At 43.7% G+C, this 22,706-nt stretch overlaps 1 protein-coding gene across 1 annotated transcript in view; it reads right to left on the reverse strand.

The window, feature by feature from the left end:
- Positions 1-22,706, reverse strand: part of abca12 (ATP-binding cassette, sub-family A (ABC1), member 12) — a 105,849-nt gene that overhangs the window by 23,488 nt on the left and 59,655 nt on the right. The window contains exons 35-52 of the mRNA XM_080785324.1: positions 21,245-21,384; positions 20,868-20,987; positions 20,549-20,639; positions 19,869-20,048; positions 19,331-19,664; positions 18,096-18,210; positions 16,320-16,649; positions 15,862-15,931; positions 15,427-15,561; positions 14,776-14,937; positions 12,386-12,569; positions 10,867-11,085; positions 10,060-10,256; positions 7,677-7,834; positions 5,094-5,327; positions 4,375-4,516; positions 3,309-3,555; positions 190-279 (exon numbers count right to left, since the gene is read on the reverse strand). Coding sequence (XP_080641450.1) covers positions 190-279; positions 3,309-3,555; positions 4,375-4,516; positions 5,094-5,327; positions 7,677-7,834; positions 10,060-10,256; positions 10,867-11,085; positions 12,386-12,569; positions 14,776-14,937; positions 15,427-15,561; positions 15,862-15,931; positions 16,320-16,649; positions 18,096-18,210; positions 19,331-19,664; positions 19,869-20,048; positions 20,549-20,639; positions 20,868-20,987; positions 21,245-21,384 — 3,148 coding nt within the window. The remainder of the gene's footprint in view (positions 1-189; positions 280-3,308; positions 3,556-4,374; positions 4,517-5,093; positions 5,328-7,676; positions 7,835-10,059; positions 10,257-10,866; positions 11,086-12,385; positions 12,570-14,775; positions 14,938-15,426; positions 15,562-15,861; positions 15,932-16,319; positions 16,650-18,095; positions 18,211-19,330; positions 19,665-19,868; positions 20,049-20,548; positions 20,640-20,867; positions 20,988-21,244; positions 21,385-22,706) is intronic.

Genomic DNA, 22,706 nt, shown 5'->3' on the forward strand with positions numbered 1-22,706 from the left:
GGAATGCTAAAGAGCCAAACACGACACCGAGGTTAGCAGCACTGGGCGCCGATTCTCGTCTGTAATCAGTAAGGCACTTCTGGGAAAAGGATGCGATGTCTGAGAAGGGTGCAGAGATGTCTGCGTGCTGCTGACAGGTGTGACAAGGTTAAGAGTTACGAGATGGGGAGGTTGTGTGAGTTTACATACGGGCTATCAGGCTTGTCGAGGCAGGCGTTATCGATCCCGGGGAAAGACATCATGCTGTCCACCAGCCGGCCGGAGGAGGGGTTCTGGTTGCTGCTGGGCACAAAATGAAACACATGAGTTCAAAGACAGTTGGGGGGTGTACTGTACAGGCATGAATTATTTATATTTCTGTATATTAAAAAGGGGGGGCTGGCATTGTGTCTCTAAAAGACCATGGCCTGGCATGGGAAGAAAGCTTTGTATAGGATAAAAGCATGCTATACAACCAACCAGTGGTCCTTGAGTCCATTTTTGACAAAATAATGAAACAAGTCCCGAAATAGATCCTCAAAAATGTATGGCAAAATGTGTGTGTGTGTGTGTGTGTGTGTGTGTGTGTGTGTGTGTGTGTGTGTGTGTGTGTGTGTGTGTGTGTGTGTGTGTGTGTGTGTGTGTGCGTGCGTGCGTGCCTGCGTGCGTGCCTGCGTGCGTGTGTGCGTGTGTGCGTGTGTGTGTGTGTGTGTGTGTGTGTGTGTGTGCGTGCGTGCGTGCTTGTGTGTGTGTGTGTGAGTGAACATAAACTGTACTTTCTGCTATATCAAACCCAGAGGAAACACTGAGCCATTAACCACAAGAATGCTCCCCCCTGTCAGGTGTAAAGGAGCAACTTGGACACTCAGGCATGAAGGGAGCATGAGTTAAGTCCGTTGCTCTCCCCAGGTTGGCGGAGGGTGTGTAGAGCCCAGGATCACAGTAGATGATTGGCACAGGGGTGGAAAATGGGTTACAAAATCGTGGGATAAAAAATATATAAAAAAAGAAAAAACCCACAAGAATGTTGAATTGAAAAAAGAAAGGCAAATTAAGAAAAAAGCTGATTGAGAATACATTTTAACAGGATGAAAAACAAAATCATCCAGAAAACATTGTTGTTTGTGGTTCTTAAGTGGCTCATCATCATCTTTGTTTGGGTATGTGAGAGAGAAGCTGTTAAGCCTTTGAATGGTTATTTTACTGGTTTTTCAACCCAACTTGGTTTTAGTCATTTGACTAAAAGTAGTCAAATGACCCCTTTTAGTGCTGTAGTGTGAAACAGTAGTTGGATGTTAATTATACTGAGAATAAAACCAAGAGAAAAGGCTTTGTCTGGTTCTAATTAAAAACGAAAAACAATTAGCAGTGTTTTGGGAGATTAGCATTTAGGAGGGACATTCATCAAGGTTATCACGGCAGCACAACTGATCTGAGATAAGTTTACCCTCTCAAGTCAATGAGCACACACTGTAATCACTGATTCTGACCGATTCCGAACCACGGCCAGCTATCCAAATGGATGAGACTCAGATTATGTTACCTTCCGTTTTACACAAGCAGTTTCGTAAAACACCCAAGGACACTTTACACCTAACACGTGGGACAGAATAATCCATGAAGGGGCAGAGACCCATCATGAAAGTGTACTAAAGCAGAATACTAAGGCACCCTCAAACCCTCACTGTCTCAAGTGAAAAGAAATAGATAGATGCAATATAAAACATATATGCATTAAAATTGGAAACCACGCAATGTAAGGACATTGAAGCGCGGGGAATATCTCTTTGATATTGGCTGATATGGGAATTTGCATTTTCTCCCTCGCCATATTTCTGTTCAAAGATATACTTATACTACTTGAGAATTGAGAAATCATGGCAGCCTGTCTCGCTTTCATCTAGCATCTTAGGAATCATTCTCACGAACATGTCTTTCGTTTGCCCTCTCTTCTCTTCTCTGCACCCCAACCCCCCCCCTCTCTCCATCTCTTTTTTTCTTCATCAGTTCACAATCAGTATCAACATTGCGTGCGGCCCTATAATAGAGATTGTATTTATATGTGTAAATTATATTTTATATTGCTTGAGTATTTCCTTACTTTTGCTTTTACTCCTGTACATCTCGGAGATAAATATTTCACTTTTTACTCAACTACAATTATTTGAAAACTTTATTTACAAGTTATTTAGCAGATTTGTATTATGAATACAAAACCCCTTATTCTATACTTAAGCTACTCAAAAAATAGCATAGTAACAGACGGTATTTGTACATTGTGGTATTGCTACTTTTAATGAAGTAATATATGAGTATTTTTTCCACCACTGCTGTAGCCAATACTGTATGCATTTCCAATACTGAATGTCCTATTTCTGAATGTCCTGCTATTTCCCATACCTTTGGTTGCTTTGAAGGACAACATCAGTGTTCCGCACAGAATACAAAATATTGACGTTCGCCTACAAAGCAGCCAAAGGTAAATGTAAATGGTACATTTATATAGCACCTTTAACCAAAGCGCTTTACATAGATTGTGTCACCCATTCACAGTTTCACACGCACATTCATACACCAATGACAGAGGAAACCATGCAAAGCACCAAGCTGCACATCGGGAGCAATTAGGGGTTCAGTGTCTTGCTCAAGGACACTTCGACCCTAACTCTGGGGGAGCCCGGGTTTGAACTGGCCACTTTCCCATCCGGCCACTCTACCCTGTAGCCTCGGCCACCGCCACCATACCCAAAGGTACTACCCCCATATCTTCAAAAGTCTGATCCAACCCTACAACCAAATAGGCTATTTTCTATAGGGCTTTCACTTAGTGATTACTAGTGATTTGTATTAGTTGACTAGTTGCCTAGTTTAACTACCTATTACTGTATGTAAAAAAAAAAACGTTTTATTTATTTAAAATAATTATAACATTTGCACATTTAAAAATGGTGTACATTGGTGACTATAATCTAGCATTCTAACTGATCTTGAGGCCTCAACTAGTCAACTAGTACCAACAAGGTCGACTAGTGGATTTACTAGTCGACTAGCTGAATAGTCGACTAGTTGCTTAACTAGTCACTATTTACCAAAATGTGAGTGGTGGTAATTGTTCATCATTCTACAATGACATGACATCTTAAGCAATTTCAAGATGTCGGTTTCGGGTGGTGATGATGATAACTTACAATAATTTTGGATACCATAATTTTAACTGATGTCTAACTTAATCACGAAGATACATCAACATCAAATAGTTGACAAAACGTATTCCCTATACTGAAATAAATGACCTATCCCATGCACCCCCCTGGTCGTTGACCTCTGACCTGAAGAAGGAGTAGCTGGGTCCGATGTTGTAGAGGGCGGGGCTCAGCTCCAGCTCGGGGTAGTGCTGCAGGTCGCTCTTGATGGAGCCCAGGCCCATGGCGAACACCACGAAGATGACGGGCAGCACGATCTGGGAGACCAGGCCCTTCCAGTCCCGCCGCGAGTGGTGGAACCTCTTCACCAGTATGGCGCTCACCTGCTGCCAGACCAGCGCCATGCCTTTCACCGTGGACGAGCCGGTGAGGCCTGGAGGTCACACATACTGTGCATTAGCATTGGGTTGCTATAGGTAATGAAGTAAACCAGTGGATTTCAACATTTTTTTTCCCCAACCACTTTTTTATGAGATTTAGCCTCTCAGACCCAAAATAATATTTTGTTATCGTTGGATAAGATTTTGTCCACAATTCCGTGCTGTAGTGGTGCCGTTAGGAGAGACAACAGGCAAACGTTGATAAGAATAACAATTATTTTAAATTCTCTAATTGTGTAGACTTATGCAGATAAGTTTAACTTCAAGCCTCCATAAGGAGCTGAGTTTTTTGTTGTTGCAACTGGCTGACCTGCCAGTGAGGAGTCCCCACCGGGAGGACAAGGAGCCTTCATCCTACTCCTCCCACCCAACACTCCCTGCCAACAGGTGCTGCTAGGAATATATCCAGTGACAAATATCAGCCTCCTCGCCCTGTCTTCACTCCCCTGAACACGGGCCAATTGTGCTCGTATAGGCGCTTGAGAAAGCTGGATGCACCGCGTTGGATTCGAACCCCCAGAATCTGCGGTGGTGGACAGGCACTTTACCACTGCACCACGCAGGCGCCCTCTGTCTTGACCTCATTATAACCATTCAGTAGTACAGCTGCAGCTGGTTAATATACCTTTGTTGTTTTGAGATAATTAACCTAACTTTATTGTACATTGGAAACTGAATTAAATGTATTTATTATTGACTTTACTTCTAAGTATGACTCTGCTCCCGCCACCACCAAAACCCAGCTCTTTTATTGTGTTATCCAATCAATGAATGAATAAATAACAGGGACTGAATGGTCAAATTGTACGCACTGGTCTTGTCATTGAAGTAGTCAGTGCTCCCAGCGAGGTCCTCAGGCAGAGTCTCTGTGGATCCAAAATCAGAGATGGACTCTGATACAGACAGATGTTTGTCCTCGTCTTCAGGATTGTCTTGAGTCAGCTGGAGGAACACCTGCAGTGACAATGACACAGAAATATCACCAAAACATGGATGGAATGCCTTGATTGAACCACTACACTGTCTTAAGCCCTATATATTGACCATTGTCACTCAGACTCACCGGACTTACTTGTATGTACTCACTCGTGTTTGTTCAACGGACCGAAATAAACTATAACTAAACAACAACGACGGAAAATATTGTCGCTGTTATACGCTGAATAGCAAAATAGCTCACAATGTATCACAATGTGATGCTTTGTGAGCTTGTAGTTTGTCTAAGATTTTAAGTAGGCCGTTTTTTTTTTCAGAACAAAAAAATGCTTTTTCTCCCAGCATGCATCTAGCTCGACACATTAAGTTCGCTCGACCCGTGAGGTCACAGCACCAGATGCCAAAGAAAGTTTATGCAATAAAGTGAAAAGTCTGTATGTGTACCATGTGCGTGCGTGCGGGCATGCTTGTGTGCAGGCATGCTTGTGTGTGTGTGTGTGTGTGTGTGTGTGTGTGTGTGTGTGTGTGTGTGTGTGTGTGTGTGTGTGTGTGTGTGTGTGTGTGTGCGAGCGTGGGTGTGCACCCACACACGTACCTCCTCCAGGGTGGTGTCAGAGATGCCGTAGCAGCCCAGCTGCAGGGCGTCCAGGTTGGCGTCCAGGGCGGTCAGCAGAGAGCGGTACGAGGAGGCGTTGGAGGAGTTGAAGGGCGGCAGCGAGTACACCAGGTCGCCCACCTGGGCCTCCTTCAGCCGCGCCTCGGGCACGTGGGCCTGGATGAACTCCTTCAGCTCCGAGCCGTCCAACTGGGGCGAGTCAGGGCTCTGGGGCTGCGATGAAGCACGGAGGAGGAAAGTAGTACACTTTTAAACCCATTAAGGCCTGGGATGCATCTGTGTCACCTTTTAACCACTTTTAACCATTATTTTAAACTTTAGCTGTGGAAAAATAGCAGATCTACAAGCTCACAGTGCGGCACCGAGTGCCACGCTACAAGCTTGTAGATCTGCTAGTTTTGAAAAATTGTGAAAATGTGGTGCAAATCTTTGAATATATATTCTCTCACAGCAAATGTTTTCATTTGGGGGGTTCATGGAACAACATATTTTGAGATGAGGGTCCGCAGCCAATTACATATAACTTTTGACATGATCCTTGACATGAAAAAGATGAAATAGATATTTGCTACTTAAGTACTCCATTAAGCCCATTAAGACCAATTCTACGAAATGCCTTCTGAACCTAGTGGTTCTCAAACGTTTCCGTGCCAAGGACACCCCAAAATGATATGCGTTTAGCCGTGGGCCCCCATCTGAAAAAACCTATGCTAAAAAGTTGCAGATGTACAGTACAAGCTTGCAGTGCGGCACAAAGTTACATGCTGTGAGATTGTATATCTGCTATTTTTGATAATCACTGTTCTAAACCACTGTTCTAAAACAAGTTTTCTTGTTATATACATACTGTATATACCGTATATAGCTAAAATGTAAAATGACACTATATATTTTCAAAATAGCCGATCTACAAGCCAAAAAAAATAGTACTTTTACTTTACTTACGTTGGTGCCAAGTACTTTTGCTCATGTAACATGTGAACAGACCTTATGAGTTATAAATTGACATACATAATAAACATTTATAATGAGTGTTATAATGCCTTATAAGAGGATTATAAAAGTGATGTTATGCATTATAGACGCAACCTTTAAGTAAAGTGTTACCAAGTAGTTTCTTTTGTGATATTCTTCCACCACTGAGGAGCGGAGGTTGGAGTTTAATCTTGATTTGTTTTTCGTATTTGTTTTTTTGTGTTATTTTTTACATTCTTTCATGAATAACTTTAGAAATAGAAAGTTGTCCCTCAATATGAAAAGGAATAAAGAGATTGTTTGTTTGAGCTTCAGGTAGACTGTCAGTGATAACAGCACTTTGAAGAGACAATCTTTCCCGACATGAAGGGAAGCAATACATCTGCATAATTGATTCTGTACTTTTGCATTCATCTGCTTGTCGAGTGGAATACTTTAACCAGGGCCAGTTCCTGGACGTGGCCTGGTGGCATAAAAACAATATACTGAGGGGGGACATTTTCTTACTTTAGCCCTATATATTTTGACATAAAAGTAAGTAAGTAATTATGTATGTATAAAATAAAATAGGGATGCCATGAGTTAAAGTGGTTAACAAGCAAGCTGGAAGGCCACACAGAAATAGTGGAGTGCTGATCACGGTGCGAAAGCATAAACATTAAAAACGGGTCGCACGGTTCGAAGTCACGATGCAAAAGATTAATTTATCATATTATTCAGAAACCAACGTTTCGACCTGACAAAAGGTCTTCTTCAGGGATCGAGGGTTGAGGCATAAAGTGGTTTAGCATACATTTTTAAGTCAATTATTAAAATGTTATATTACCATACGAAACAGATAGTATTTCAAAAGGAAATGGATGTGTGTAAATCAGTCTGACCAGAATCAGGGAGAAATATATATATATATATATATATATATTCACACCGGCCATAATAAATAAATAATGACCAGAGGCGGGCGATGGGCGGGTGATATCAAACGCAGAAGCAAATGGTAAATGGAACATTTGGTTCCTAACTATCAATGATGTAGCTGGGTGAGGGGGTCCTTAGAACTAGTGTTGATTTTGTCGACTGAAACTATGACGAAAAATGTTTGTCGACTACCTTTTTTCACTGAGGAAAACTAAATAAAAACTATGCTACGACGACTAAAATTAAGACTAAATATACTGAAAATTTCTTCAACAAATAAAAACTAGTCTAAGTAAAATGTTAGGGAGGGACTATTGGAGAAGAGTGGAACTAAAAGACAAAGCATTTTATGTTTGGTTGCATACTGAAAATAGCAGATCTACAAGCTCACAATGCGTCGCAGCGCGATGCGTTGTGAGCTTGTATATCGGCTATTTTCAGCATGTCACCAAATGTAAAATCAACCATTATGACATCAAGGCCCTCCAAAATACATTTTCTAAATCTAAATCAACTAGATTTAGTCAACTAAAACATTTCAGATGACTAGAATATAACTGAAATTCAATTAAGGTTTGTTCAAAAGACTATGACTAAACAAAAATCTAAATTTGCCGTCAAAATCAACACTGATTACGCCTTCTCCGCTTTGAGAAAGCAGTGCCTTACCTTCTTGGTGAGGGTGAGATTGTAGCCCTGGCCCAGCTTGTCTTTGAGGTGCAAGGGGGTGCCGCAGACCTTGAGGCCTCCCCTCTCCAGGAAGGCGATGCGGTCACTCAGCACCTCGGCCTCATCCAGGTGGTGGGTGGACATGATGATGGTGCGCTCTGCAGGGGGCGAGACACGTCAGTCAACATCCTTTTTTTTTTAACCCATTCAGGATGTTTTCCAGAAAACGTTTAGGATTTAGAAGCCATTTTGTAGAAACAGCCTCACGACACGCTATCAGGCTGGATTACCAGCCTGGGTATGCCCGGACCGCTAGCCCGGCCCGGGGCGTCAGTCAACATTCTACAGATTCAAGGTTTAAAGTAGCATCCATTCAAATGAAAATCAACCGTTAATTACCAGTAGGTGACTACTGAATGTATACTGGAACCTACTGGCTGCGATTAGGAAACACAGAGACATCCGACATGGTGTTGGTCGTGTTGTCTTAACCAGCCACGTAAATCCCCAAACCTCATATCAGCGTTAACCGGCCACCATGTAAGTCCCCTAACCTCATATCAGTCTTAACCGGCCACCATGTAAGTCCCCTAAGCCCTCATATCAGTCTTAACCGGCCAGGTAAGTCAGGTTCACTTCTGTGTTTCCTAATTGCACCTCTGCCTCGTGCAGGTGGTGGGTGTATGTGATGATGGTGCGCTCTGCAGGGGGCGAGACAAGTCAGTCAACATTCTACAGATTCACAGTACAAGAGTCTCTATTGCTACAACCTACAACCCCCTTGTAATGAGTATATAATATTAACTCATTTGGTTCCCCACTCCCTTGGGGGTATTTTGTTGTCGCTGTATATATTTGCATATTATGTGAAATTTGCGTTTATTTATTAGGAGCCGTGAGTGCTATTAGTGCAGCGCTTAGGGAGCAGTTAAGTGATTTATAAGCTTCTTGCTCAGGGACACTTGGACTGGGGATGGGACGAGAAGCGTCTGTTCCACAGGCGGGCTCCCTAGTCCTACACACTCAGCTAAGTATACAGAGAGTCAAATTACTCCTCAACATTGCAGCAACATAGCAAAACAATCACAAAAGATGAAAAAATGAATGCAATGCAATAACAATTGAACATTGTAGGTGCCTGTATTAGATGCTGTGTGCATGGGTCCTACAGTACATCTAAATATGATGCATATACACAGTAACAGTATACTGTGTGTGTGTGTGTGTGTGTGTGTGTGTGTGTGTGTGTGTGTGTGTGTGTGTGTGTGTGTGTGTGTGTGTGTGTGTGTGTGTGTGTGTGTGTGTGTGTGTGTGTGTGTGTGTGTGCGCGAGCGTGGGTGCACAATTACAAATATAAAGGGTATTAAAAAGCAGGATATGATGCATCATCTTTGAATGATAAATATGAATTTCAGGTATCACAGTAACACGTCAATATTGAAAAAAATATCATGCCCGGTTGAGGTGGATTTTCTGTTTAAACAGCGACGGAACAGTTTTTGTCAAATAAATTATGATGTAGCAACTTCTCCTGCTGTCAACTTGTCCAATAGTAGTCATTTTACCGACTGATTTATGGGCTTGGCAGAACTCCAACTGAAGCACAAAATCACTCACACACCCACACAATATGAACATGAACGCACACACGCACATTACACAAACGCACGCACGCGCACACACACACACACACACGCACACACCCACACACACACACACACACACACACACACACACACACACCACACACACACACACACACACACACACACACGCACGCACACACACACACGTCACACGCACAACGCGTGCACAGAAAGTTCATTTTGCATCTCTATTCCCCTAGCACCAAAACTCTCAGTAACACGTAATACACGGCCAATTAAACAGCAGACTTTTCACCGCCATTCACAGACATGCTGGTGATACTTAGCAGTCTGCCTGACACTACAGTTGTCGTGGGAGTTATCCACCTTTTCTTTTTCATATAGCTATAGCCTGTCGGTACCTGAGGACTGAACGGAGGAGGTGGGGGGAAAAAAAATCTATTTCTGCTTAATTATATGTTGAAATGAAAGCAGAGCCCCGATAAGGAGAAAGCTCCCCAGGGTCACAGTGCTTTCTTCCTTCCACTCTCTTCTTTGCCTCTCAGGAAAGCAGAGACGTATTCAATGCGGGTCCATTAGAGTTAGAGCATCATGTGAGACTTATCCTATTTAATCAGGTTTATCAGAACAAGGGGACGGAGCGTATGTATGATTTGTTTGTATTTTGTGTGTGCGTGCGTGCATGTGTACACGTGCCTGCCTGCCTGCGTGCGTGCTCAAAAGTGTGTCCGTTTGCGTGTGCATGTACGGTAGCGGTAGGTACGCGCGTAACTCACCTTTCTTGTGCTGTATAACCAGGTCCCAGATGCTGCGCCTGGAGCAGGGGTCCACTCCCGTGGTGGGCTCGTCCAGCACCACCAGACGGGAGCCCCCGATGAAGGCGATGGAGATGGACAGCTTCCTCTTCATGCCGCCGGACAGCGTGCCCACGCGCTTGTGTCTGTGGGCGTACATGCCAGTCTCCTGGAGGATTCTGGGAGGGGGTGGGTGGGGAGGGATACATTATTGCATGTGAAGTAGGAATGCAACAATAGATTAATTTCTCGATCGATCGATAGATCGATCGCAAGCCGAGCTTGTAGATCAGCTATTTTCACTATATGTTCGAAATATGGCGTAATAGCTGATCCAACTTGGGAACAGGAAGAGTGCATAAATATCGCTGCTTGGTGACATTAATTCACTAATTCACTTTTTTGGGTGTTTAATTTTCCCTTCCCAGAAATGCACTGGAGTCAAAAGTTCAATGTTTGTCATAAGCCTCCAAAAAAATCAAATACTCAAGTAAATGTACCTCGTTACTGTCCACCACTGCCTGTTATACGACCCATTTTTGCCATAGTTTAAACTCCAAAATTACTGACAAAGGGAGTGGTTCCATAAGAACGTTTCGTAATGTCTCTAACAAAACAGGTTGTGCCATGTGTCACCATAATAAACCAGGCCAAATGCCAAAGCAAACACTGTGCATTGCCTAACGCCAAACCAATTCCAGGCTTAGGCTGTAAGAAGTCGTCCAGGCATGTGATCTGCGGCATTTTTTTGGATTAAGAAATTGATGGATTCGAGCGAACAACACTCACTTGCGGACTTGCTCGTCCAGTTCCCTGCGCGACCAGTGGGGCGCTTTGATCTGGCCGTAGAGCATCAGGTGCTCCTTGGCAGTCATGTGGTCAAAGTGCACGTCGTACTGCATGCACACGCCCAGCTCCTTGCGCACCTCGTCCAGGTTGGCCTGCATGTCTCTGCCGTACACCTCGATGGTCCCCGTGGTCGGAGCGAACAGGCCCGTCAGGAGGGACCTGCATGAGGGCCACAATGCATGAAGGCCAGGTTATGCATTATTATACAATTAGTACAGTGCGTACATTCCATTATTTTCTTTTATGAAAAACAAAAGGGGAAAAAAGTAAAAACAGACAAAAATAAAACCCTCAATCCCTCCCACCCATGAAATATGAAATGCTGTCATGGAAAACACTTGAAATGATGATGATAGACAGTCAACCATATCAGTGGTATACTGTCCATTAGGTGCTTCTAAATTATATAAAACGGACGAGGGGCAGCCAAACCTTATCAAATTGTCTCAAAAGAAGTAAGCCTACCTTATTCTCTCAAGGTGAAGTGTACTATGCAAGTGCAGCTGTGAACTTTGTGTTACATTTTGTTCTCGTAACATTACAGAACAAGGAGGTAAAGTGGGCAGGAGGAGGGTGTACAGGTGCAGTTGCACATATCGACAAGCTCTTCAAGCGGTATTACAGATGTCATGTGGCAAATGATTAGTTGGGCTGGTTCATTTGATAAAGACCCGACAGATCAATACGTCACGCTGTACATTTGCCGTGTCGTCGGATTTGGTTAATATCTTATTGACAGCAGCTGCTTAGTCACGTAATTACAATGCAGAGAGAGTACAGTTACAGAAAACACAATGTATACAAAATATCAAAACAAAAATTCAGTAGCATAGGCAATTTTAGCCTCTGCCAGCCCAGCCCAGCAGGGTAGGGGGTGTTTCCATGAGGGGAAAAACAACACTTACGTATGCCAATAACAAATTCAATATGGCTTTCCCCAGCTAACCTGCACACCCCCCTGTCTCACCATTCCACTGTTTTTATTGATTTTATCCCGTAGTCTTAAGATGTTTGCAGACTGCTGCGTATTAGGACTGGAATAACCTTCTTTGGGTACTTAGAAAAGTGCTATATACATTTGAGATATTATTAATATTAGTATATTGTTGCTGTCGGGTGGAAATCTCATGTCTAAAACTGTTACTTTTCAGAATTAAAAAGAAATAAGACATCTACTAGCTCAAAACATCGGCTATTTTTGCTACTTTTGTGTGACGCTGTCGCTGTAGTATGGCGAAAAAACAAGTTAAAATAAGGAGATAAGAGGTTTCTGCCCAAATGCAACGACAATAATAACTAATAGTAATCTAGATTAATCAATTAATACCCCCCCCCCTCAGAAACAAAAAGGGTGTGTGTGTGTGTGTGTTTGTGTGTGTGTGTGTGTGTGTGTGTGTGTGTGTGTGTGTGTGTGTGTGTGTGTGTGTGTGTGTGTGTGTGTGTGTGTGTGTGTCCATACATGGTGGTGGTCTTGCCGGCTCCGTTGTGGCCCAGCAGTGAGGTGACCTGACCCTCGTAGAAGGACACGTTGAGGTTCTTGATGGCCACTCGATCACCGTACATCTTGGTCAGGCCATGGAGCACCACGCCCACTGGGAGCCCAGAGGTATCCTCGTCCTCTTGGGAGGAGAACGTGTTCTTGCCTGAGAGAGAGAGAGAGACAGAGAGAGTGAGAGAGAGAGAGAGAGAGAGAGAGATTACATTTCAGGCATTTAGCATTAGGTCTAAACTCACTCACTATCGACATTGCCTTTTGACGCGTTGTTGAATATCAATTGATTCCGCTGCTCAGCTGCGTCCAGTTTCCCCATGTAACGCTCCCATTTCGATCCCGTGAAAAGATCCGGTACAAACCGGAAATGAAAATTCAGCAGGCTTATGCTTGCTATGTAGGACAGCGCAACTTAGAACGTAAATATCTCACATTTTAGACCAAAAACAAACTTGGTTTGCGTCTGATCTAAACGATAGTATTTCGCTTACCAAAAGTATGTTTTGGGTGGATTAAATGACTCCGGCCAACACAGCTTTCAAGTTAAGAGTACCGCTCATTGACAATGAATGCATGGCAAAGAGAACCCTCCTCCAGATGGCGCCATGGCACTGGATGAGTTAATCCAGAGCGATTTACAGTAAGCAAGAGCAACACATGGTAATACATCAAACACATAGAAATAGTAATCAAGGATCATAAGTAAGCTAATAACCTAACATCCATCTAACAGTAGAATATCTGTACAGTAAAACTATAAGGATACACATTGCTACAGAATGCTACATTATACAGTATGTGTAGTGGAGTACGGTGGGTGGTTTGGATACTTTTCCAAACCAATATGTCTACATTATATGCTGTCTAAATTACATAATTGTAGCCTTCGCATGTGCCTGCAAGGTCGTCGAGGCTGGGCAAGTGCTACGGCATGTGAGAGAGAAGGACGGGGGGGAGGGGGCTGTAGAGATGTGAACAGAGAGAGATGATAGAGTGAGAGAGACAGAAACGAGACGCAGCAGAAACCGAAAACAACAAAAAACAGAGGCAGGGACTAGATCAAACAGAGTTAGAAGTTCAGACAGACAGAGAGACCGACGGGGAGAGAGAGAGAGAAAGAGAGAGAGAGAGAGAGAGAGAGAGAGAGAGAGAGAGAGAGAGAGAGAGAGAGAGAGAGAGAGAGAGAGAGAGAAGCAATAGAGGAAAAGGGGTAAGAGAGCTAGAAACACTGAGTCAGAGAAGCTGACAGGCAGAGAGTGCAAGAGGAGAGGAACTCATTCATTATACTTCAAACACAAACAAACGCTTGCACGCACACACACACATACACGCACGCACGCATGCATGCACGTACGCAGTCGCACACACACAACAGAGGGGAAAGGGACCGCAGACCTACATTCTTAAACTCCATTCACACTAAACTATAAAGATAATTAAGTTAGCACCTTCACTGACGAGTGATTAAGTTATGACAGTGGATCAAATCATGCACTGCGCAGTTCAGCCACTGTCAGAGCCCACTGAAAGATGGGATATAGTATATACTATACTGGGTATAGTCAGATACCTGGCGATGTGCGCGGCCAAACTATGCAGACTTTGCGCTCAGTATGCAGTTTATGTTTTGGACAGTGATTTAATCATATTGGCATCAATGTGCGGTGTGATATTGTGTGTTTGAGCACCCGGTCATTTACGACCTGGAATCTATATGTGAACTAATAACATCCAAAGCGCCCTCCCGCTAATAAAATACACTGTGTGTGGACACGGGCCCTAAATTAAAGTCCTTTTTAAAGTTTGCAGCGTCTGTATGTTCTGTTGTTGGCACTATGCCTGTGTCTATATGTGTGTGTGTGTGTGTGTGTGTGTGTGTGTGTGTGTGTGTGTGTGTGTGTGTGTGTGTGTGTGTGTGTGTGTGTGTGTGCGTGCGCGTGCGTGCGTGCATCATATGCGTGCGTGCAGAGCCAGACTTACCGTTGGGCTAAGGTGGGCTGCAGCATTGCAACATTGTGAAATATTTTACTGTAAAACTGCATTAGTGCACTATGGCTACTAGTGGCTGCATTCATTCATCGACTAGTCTGTCTGTCTGACTGCCTGCTTTTATTTTTTTGGGGGGCTGGGTACCCCAAAATTACAGTGGAATTAAAACAAAATACCCCAACAAAAAAGAAATTACGCACCGCGCAGCCCAGACGGACCCTGAAAATGTGTTATAGACATATTTATAGTTATTGTGATCATTATCGTGCTTGGTGTGAACCATGTGTAAAGATGTACACATGGTAACACATTGCGAGACACCGGCGACACACCAAGTAGGAATCAGCATAGTCAGCAGAAAGGCGTACCTTTCCCCTTGTCGTCCTCGTTGAACACGGCCAGGTTGTTCTTCATGATGTTGGTGAAGAGCATTCCTCTGGCCGCTGGGCTGGACCCCGTCGAACAGCACAGCTCTCTCCAGAAGGAAGCCTTGAATGGGAAGTGCCACGGGGCTGCGATGCCATACTTTCCTGATCAAATGAAAGCAAAAGAAGGCACGCACACACAAACAAACAATTTGTTTTTAGTCTATATAATCATTTGTACACTTTCAGAGTTAACACTTGAGGAAATGTTGAGACTATGTTTTGTCATATACTGTAGCTGATCTACCAGCTCTATATTTTTTATTGATATATGATTGCATGATCGCCAATTGTCACTAATTTTTAAAAAGGGTTGAAAGTGGTTAAATTACATCTCTAGATTTGATACAGTATAGGCAGACATATAGACAGTATATATCTATATCTATATATATACTGAGGACCTAGCTGTCGGCACCATGTCTGTTTGGTGGCAGTGCCGTTATTCTTAAACTGTGTTTCAGAGACCTTGGGGGTGTTCCAGGGTGTCCTCACAGGACCTTAGAGGTCTGTAACGTCGGGAGTGGACCGAGCAGTAGCATACAAAACAGGGGGTCCTTGAACTTAAAAGTACTAGTTGTAGACTAGTTGTACCTGGGAAGACCATGCGGATGTACGCCCCGATGATGAAATAGAGGAGCGAATCGATGAGCATCAGCCAGAGGAGCCAGCCGAACGAGGCCGTGTCTCCAGCCATGGGCGAGATGTACAAGTTACTCCACTGAATGCCTAAATACATGAGCCAGAAAAAGAAGGTTTTGCATCATTTGTTAATGTCCCAACCGTCTGTCAGTCGTCTAGCTGGTATGGTGGTGGTGTGTGTGCGTCTGTATGTGTGTGACTGCGTTCGTGCGTGCGTGCGTGCGTGCGTCTATCCATCTGTGTATGTGTATGTTCGTCCATGTGTGTCTGTGTCTATCCTTATGTGTATGTGAGCGTGAACATGCATGCATGTGCGCGGGTGGTAGAGCGAGGGCGTTGTGTTGTGTGTTGTTTGATGGCGGCCAGATGGCAGCATGTGGTACGTACCCTCTCCCTGGGACTCGTAGCGGGAGACGTATTGACTGGCATAGCTGAAACAGGTGGGGGCGAACAAACCCTGTGGGGGAACCACATGCACACATTACAGAAGACCACGGCAAGAGAAACCACACGCACACATTACAGCAGACCACGGCAAGAGAAACCACACGCACACATTACAGCAGGCCCCCGACAAGACAAAAACAATCCAGCGATAACCACCAGTATGTTCTTATCTGGACCATGCAGTGCAGGCAATATGGACATTTCCACATACTACCTACCACGAGTAGGTGACTAGGAAATGCGGAAGCGAAAACATTGTGAAGCTGAATTGCATTGCCGGTTAAGACTGATATGAGGAGACTTACGTGGCCGGTTAAGACTGATATGAGGGCTGATGACGGAGATTAAATCATGTGACAACAAAATGTTATTATCCAAGATGCAACACAAGGTCTCACCAGGGCACTCTTGGCTGAGAAGCTGAGCTTGGACTCCAGCGCCATCATGACGATGAAGGGGAAGAAGCACAGCACGTACACCAGGCTGCCGCTCAGGCCGGCGATGTAGGTCTTGTCGAAGAAGGAGCTGACCAGGTAGCTGATGGCCACGATGGTCAGGCCGTAGTCGCAGAAGTACAGGAAGAGGACCAGGCCGTCGCTGTTGGGCAGGATGCGGCCGTACTTCATCACCAGCGTCAGGATGAAGATGGTGAACACCAGGTAGGCGGCGCATTCCAGGAACCAGGCGAAGAAGTGGCTGAGCGGGTTGACGCCCATCATCTTCATGTACTGTTGTTGTTGTTGTTGTGGAGATGGGAGAAGGGAGAGGGAAGACATTTAGCGCCAGTGGTTCTCAAACATTTTCATATCAAGGACCTTCATATACAGTAAATATAGTGGAGTAAAAGTACAATATTAAAGTAAATGTACAAAATAGGAAGCATGAGGTCAGTCTGTTGCTCTACCCAGGTTGGCAGAGGGTATACATTAGATAATTGACACTGGGTGAAAAAATGGGTTTCAAAATAATAAAATACAATAATTGTATTTGAAATGTAGTGTGTAGTGAAAGTGATAAGCTACCAGAACATAAGCACATACAGTACTTTAGTTAAGTACAAAACTCAAGTAAATGTACTTTGTTACACCACTGTATTTAGCATTTACAGCGGCTGCGGATTGCGTGTGTCTTCACAACATAGTTTTGACAGAGAAGATTGGAGCAGAGGAATGTCTATATCTGCCTGACAGATTACATTTGGCAGACGCATTTAATATATTACAACAGGGATAGGCAGAGAGTGTGAGCGAGGATTTCTTTTTAAATGATTATGTAGTCGATTAAATCAAATCACTTCTCAGATGTTTGTGTATGCAAATTACATCCTGCGCATAATTCTGATTTATTCAAATTCTGAACTCTTGACTGGGGACTGCCTAGTGAGTCTGGGAGATAGGTGGGGTTACAGTATAATCCTGATACTGAAAATAAAGGTTGTTATGTATATGGACAATGGTCAATCTGTTGTCATAATTAAACGTAATGTTGATATAGCACACTGACTATCAAGAAACACCATGTATGTAACAACAGGTCACGTGGAGTCACCGTTGATATTATATGAAACAATCTTTCTTTTATTGACTGCAATTACTTCAGGTCAATGTCTAAACTAAATCGCAATGTTGTGTGCAGCACAGTATTCAGAATTTCCAAAAGTTTGTTGTCTTAAAACAAACCATTGTGAGCGCACGAGGACACACCCAGTAGCTGGAGTTGAGTAACATTCATACCTGCCAAGTATGTTGTTGCTGTTTCAGCTCTTATCAGATTGTACTAATAGTCAGAAGGTGAAAACATGTCGTGCGTCAGTTCTCTCTCTTGACTCACATGTCAATACGAGTCATCCCAAACACTGGGTCGGGACACATTTGTGGGTCGCGGACACATTTTTATGGGTCCATTTATGTTTTGTTTCGAGCATAACAAAAAACAGTCCCATACATTTTTCATTATTAAAAACAACATTTAATTATTCAAAAGTAATTTCTGAAGAATTAGAAAACATACAGTATGTTTAAGAAGTAGTCAAAGCTTTGCGCCGCGTTGTGAGCTTGTAGATCTGCTATTTTCACTAGTTTGGGTCCCGGGCAAACATCTAATTGATCTTTTTATTTGGGTCACAGGCTAAAATGTTTGGGAACCAGTGATCTAGAAATGCTCATGAGTCTCACCTCGTGCAGTCTCAGCTCTCTCTCATGGACGAGCTTCTTGACGAAGTCGGCCACAAACAGCACCCAGGCAATCATCAACATCAGGGGGAACACAAAGGAGATGGCCTCCAAGTACCTGAGGAGAAGATGTTAATAATGTAACCACACACCCACACAACCTGGACTCAACCCAGCCCCCCCATCCTCCAAAATGCACCCCCAAATTGATGTGCATTTGAAACAATGTTGTGCCAAGTCCCCCATTAAGACAAGACTTTTTTTAAGGCAAGAGTTTTCAGAATGTTCGAGATTGTCTAAAATGTCAGATAAAATGACGATCTACAAGCTCACAATGCGTTGTTTCACAATGCATAGTGAGCTTGTAGTGAGTGTTTAAACGGTTCCTAATTTTGCTGGGGAGCCCATGGAACCCCATCAATGACCCCTGGTCAGAGATCGCTGGGTAAAAGTTATGTCCCGAATCCCATTAAATTTAGTCCTCTTCTTCTTCTTAGCCTAATCACAACTCAGAGCGTTGATGCATCGGAGCTGAGTGCACAGTGTTTATTAGTCATATTTCACCACGATGGCATCGGGATATTGTGCTGTTGTGTAATAAATCAGGACTGCACAGTGGCGAGAATCACCATATCTCACACATGGATGGGGAGGCAGCCAGCCGCCTCTGCTGCCATGACATATCAACGCTGTCTTAAGGAGCTCTCTGGGGCACGCAAAGCCACAGCCATTATGTTGAGGCGTGATTTATTAGAAACAATGTACTGTATTGATACACTGTGTAAAGTTTATGCCTAAACAATGTTGCATTGGATGTACAAACAATGTATGTATTGGATGTACACAGGGGAGGTGGGGTACATTCTGCAAGGATTAGGTAAGCCAGGGTTCTTGAGGACACGTGTACTCTACTCTGCGTACGTATAGCTGTGCCTGTGAATGAATATTAAATCACTTCTCAACCATTCCCATGAATTAATTGTTAATCAACTCAACAGATGAATAATGAGAGTGCATGGATTATTTCATAATAGTACCTGTACCCTTGGGGAGTACATTCATGTGTGAGAGAGCATGTGCATTTGTGAATATTTCCCCTTGTGTGCGTGCGTGCGTGCGTGTGTGTGTGGGTGCGCGTGTGTGCACTGTGCGCACGCACTCGCCTGTATGCCTTATGCTGTGTGAAGGCTTGTGTCTATGCTTGTGTGTGTGTTTGCCGTGTCCTCGGGCCAACTCACTCATCTCGGATGAAACAGGGATAGGGGAAGGGCTGCAGCTGGACGGCGGGCTCCGTGACCTTCTGTCCTGCGTGGGACTCGATGATAGCCCGCTCGATGCTCTCCTGCAGGTAGATGAAGCCGCGGTTGTAGCGCAGCGTCATCGCGGCCGAGATGTGGTTGTCCCGCACAAAGTACGGGTTGCGGACCCTGTCGGTGCGCATGAGGTTGTCCATGTGCATGCGGATGGTGTAGCTGACTCTAGGGGGCAGGGTGGAGGTGGAGGAGGAGTTGGAGGAGGATTTAGCGCCATTCTCGGATGAGCCCTCGTCTTCGGGAAGCTTGAAGATGACACCTGAAAAACAGTTATGGAAATAACTGAAAGGGCCACTGTCGATCACGGCATGTTAAACTCCTCCTACCAGCTGCCAATTTCAAGTTCTATACAGACAGGACCTATCTGCTCACACCAAGAGGCTGCCCATGTTCTATACAGACAGGACCTATCTGCTCACACCAAGAGGCTGCCCATGTTTTCAGCTTCAGAATCTATACTCACTTCCATAAAGGTCCCGGTTTTTGGCCAATTCTTGAGCAACGATGTTGAGTTCCTCAGCGGAGTTGAAGCCACGGTAGCGGTCAAACTTAATGCAAGAGGAGATGTTGACCATCAGGCTGGACAAGGTGGTGATCTGCTTCAGAATGTCTTGGTTCTTCTCAAGCATGATCGTCATGTTTGCTGGAACCAAAAACAACAACATCAGCAACAACATTGGATCAAATCACACTGAAATACTGGTAATAACACAAATATTTTGGATTTTATTAGTATTTTTTGTGAATCCAAATGAACACTGTAGTGTTAGTGTAGAATATTGTGTATTCTTTTTTCACCAACAGTAAATTCCAACAGCTAAATTCCAACAGCTAAAAATTCCATACTCTTTATAAAAAAAAATATAGACATGGCATAAGGGGTAATTTAATTAAATATGATGATAAATGGATCTTATAAATAATATATTAATGTGATGTGCATAACTGGGGGTGTTGAGGGCGCGTTCAAGCTTTTAAGGGAGAAACACATTGAGACAGCTTGAAACGATTCCTGTAAAACCTTTTGAGGCAGGCTCATTTCTTTTGATATTCAGGATATGTTACAGGCAAAGGGAGAGCACAGGATGAGAGAGTGAGCCCCGGCTACGTGCAGTTCTGAAAACCTGGGCCTTCAACACTCACAGTACTTGCTGAGCGTGTCCTTCATGCTGCCGACATTGATGTTCGTCTGCATCTGAATGAAATTCTCCACAAAGGAATTGTCGAGGGAATTCTAGCGGGGAGAGAAGATGAGGTGAGATGGGGGAACGGGGAGGGGTTGGAGAAAGAGACATCGTACATTATTCAAGATTGAGCCACCGAAAAAAGGAGAAATAAAACTTGGCGCACAACACTGCAGAGTTTATCTCTGTCCTTTCACAAAGGACAGCAGCATGAATGGACGGAGATACGGAAAGCCGGACAATGAGGTAGACAGGCTTAAACCGCTGAGTCATGGTACCTGCAGCATTGGCAACATGTCAGTGAGGAGCTTGGCTGACTTGGAGATGTAGTTGGAGGAGTCGATCCAGTCTTCAGAGTACAACTTGAGGTTGGCGAACTCCTGCAGTGTACTGTTGGACTGGAGAGAGAAAGCGGTCATGGGTCAGGAAAGGAAACCAGGTGGCTGCAAGTTTTGTGCATAGTCAAAACCTCAAGGCATTATAGCGAGGATAGCCGATCTACAAGCTCACAATGTGTCTCTGTACGATGCGCCGTCAGCTTGTATTGCTCTCTATTGCTCTGTAAAGCACTTTGAGCTGAATTGTATGTCATGAAAGGTGTTATACAATTACAAAAACAGTTGTATTATTATTACTACTATTAGCTTCCCTGTACCTTCTCCATGATGGCCCTGGTGAGGGGCGTGTCTGGGCTGTACAGGATGTGGCCCATGAGCATGGGCTTGAGGAAGGCCCAGGCGATGGCGCCTCCGGTGGTGTTGACCATGTCCAGGTAGAGGCTCATACAGAACGGAGCTGCAGACAAATGAAGAGCATTAGACCAGTGGTTTGGTGTTGACCATGTCCAGGTAGAAGCTCATACAGAACGGAGCTGCAGACAAATGAAGAGCATTAGACCAGTGGTTTTCAACCCTTTTCATGTCAAGGCCCAATATTTATTCGCCATTTGAGCCACGGCACGGACCACCATTTGATGAGATATTTTGTTGTCATTGAATAAGATGTCCTAAATTCCATACTGTATTGATGTGGTATAGGCTACCATAGGAGAGATAAACGTACATGAAAGCATAAAACAAGAGTTAAGATCTATAAGGGTCGATTTGGTTACCAGCACTTCATCATTTGATTTAGCTGGGGACAACCAGGAACCACTTCAAGGACCACTGATGGTCCCCGGACCACTGGTTGAAAACCACTGCATTAGACCATCAGACATGGTGACATTAAAGCTATACAATCTGGGATTTATTTGAATGTCAACTCAATACAATATAACTGGATGTCTCCCTTCTCTTCCATTTAGTCTACCCCTGTTGTCGAGTAGAACACCGACTGGTTGACAATTTCAATAAAGTTATTACTGTGCCGGTGTTATAATTAAAACATATTGGGCTCCATTTTCGTCACCTCTAAACCTCTTATCCCTAAACTTCTTTTTTTTTTTTTTTTTTACAATTTTGCAACATTTTTGAATAGTTAAAATGGCCAGTCTACAAGCTCACAACGTGTCAATGTAGATTGGCTTGTTGAACTATTCAAAAATGTTTTTAAAAATAGCAAAAAAAGTTTAAGGATAAGGGGTTTAGCGGTGACGAAAATGGAGCCCATTATCTCTGAACTTTGACCATTCACAGGTGAGTTCACTTTTACTTTTCAAATCATGTGAGAAGGTCGTATTATATCACTGGTAAACACATGGTAACATTTTAGTGCACCAGATTAGGGAAATCTCAGTTCACAACCCCCTCAAATTCGATCATGTGACAGACAAAACACTAATTCAGAGAATAAATACTACCCCTTTGCGCCATAATTTACGACCACGGACCACGGTCTAGCTAAATTAGATTTAGACATGCGGTATACCGCAGGCATTTGAACCATACACTTTAGACCATGTGCCAGCTTGCACCATACCTGTACATAAGTCAAAATAGCGCCTAGTAAAAAAGTACTACAAATATAAAATAGAAACAGTTTCAACCATACAGTAAGCAGGGACAGTAGGCAACAATGACACAAGAGTACAAAGTCCACATCCATCTTCTTTGCCCTCTGCATGTTTCACTGTATCAAGACAGCAGCAGGTATCTCAGCATTAGGAATAAATATAC

This window comes from Protomyctophum bolini (genome assembly GCF_963924005.1).
Source record: "Protomyctophum bolini genome assembly, chromosome: 16".
NCBI classification, from domain to species: Eukaryota; Metazoa; Chordata; class Actinopteri; order Myctophiformes; family Myctophidae; genus Protomyctophum; species Protomyctophum bolini.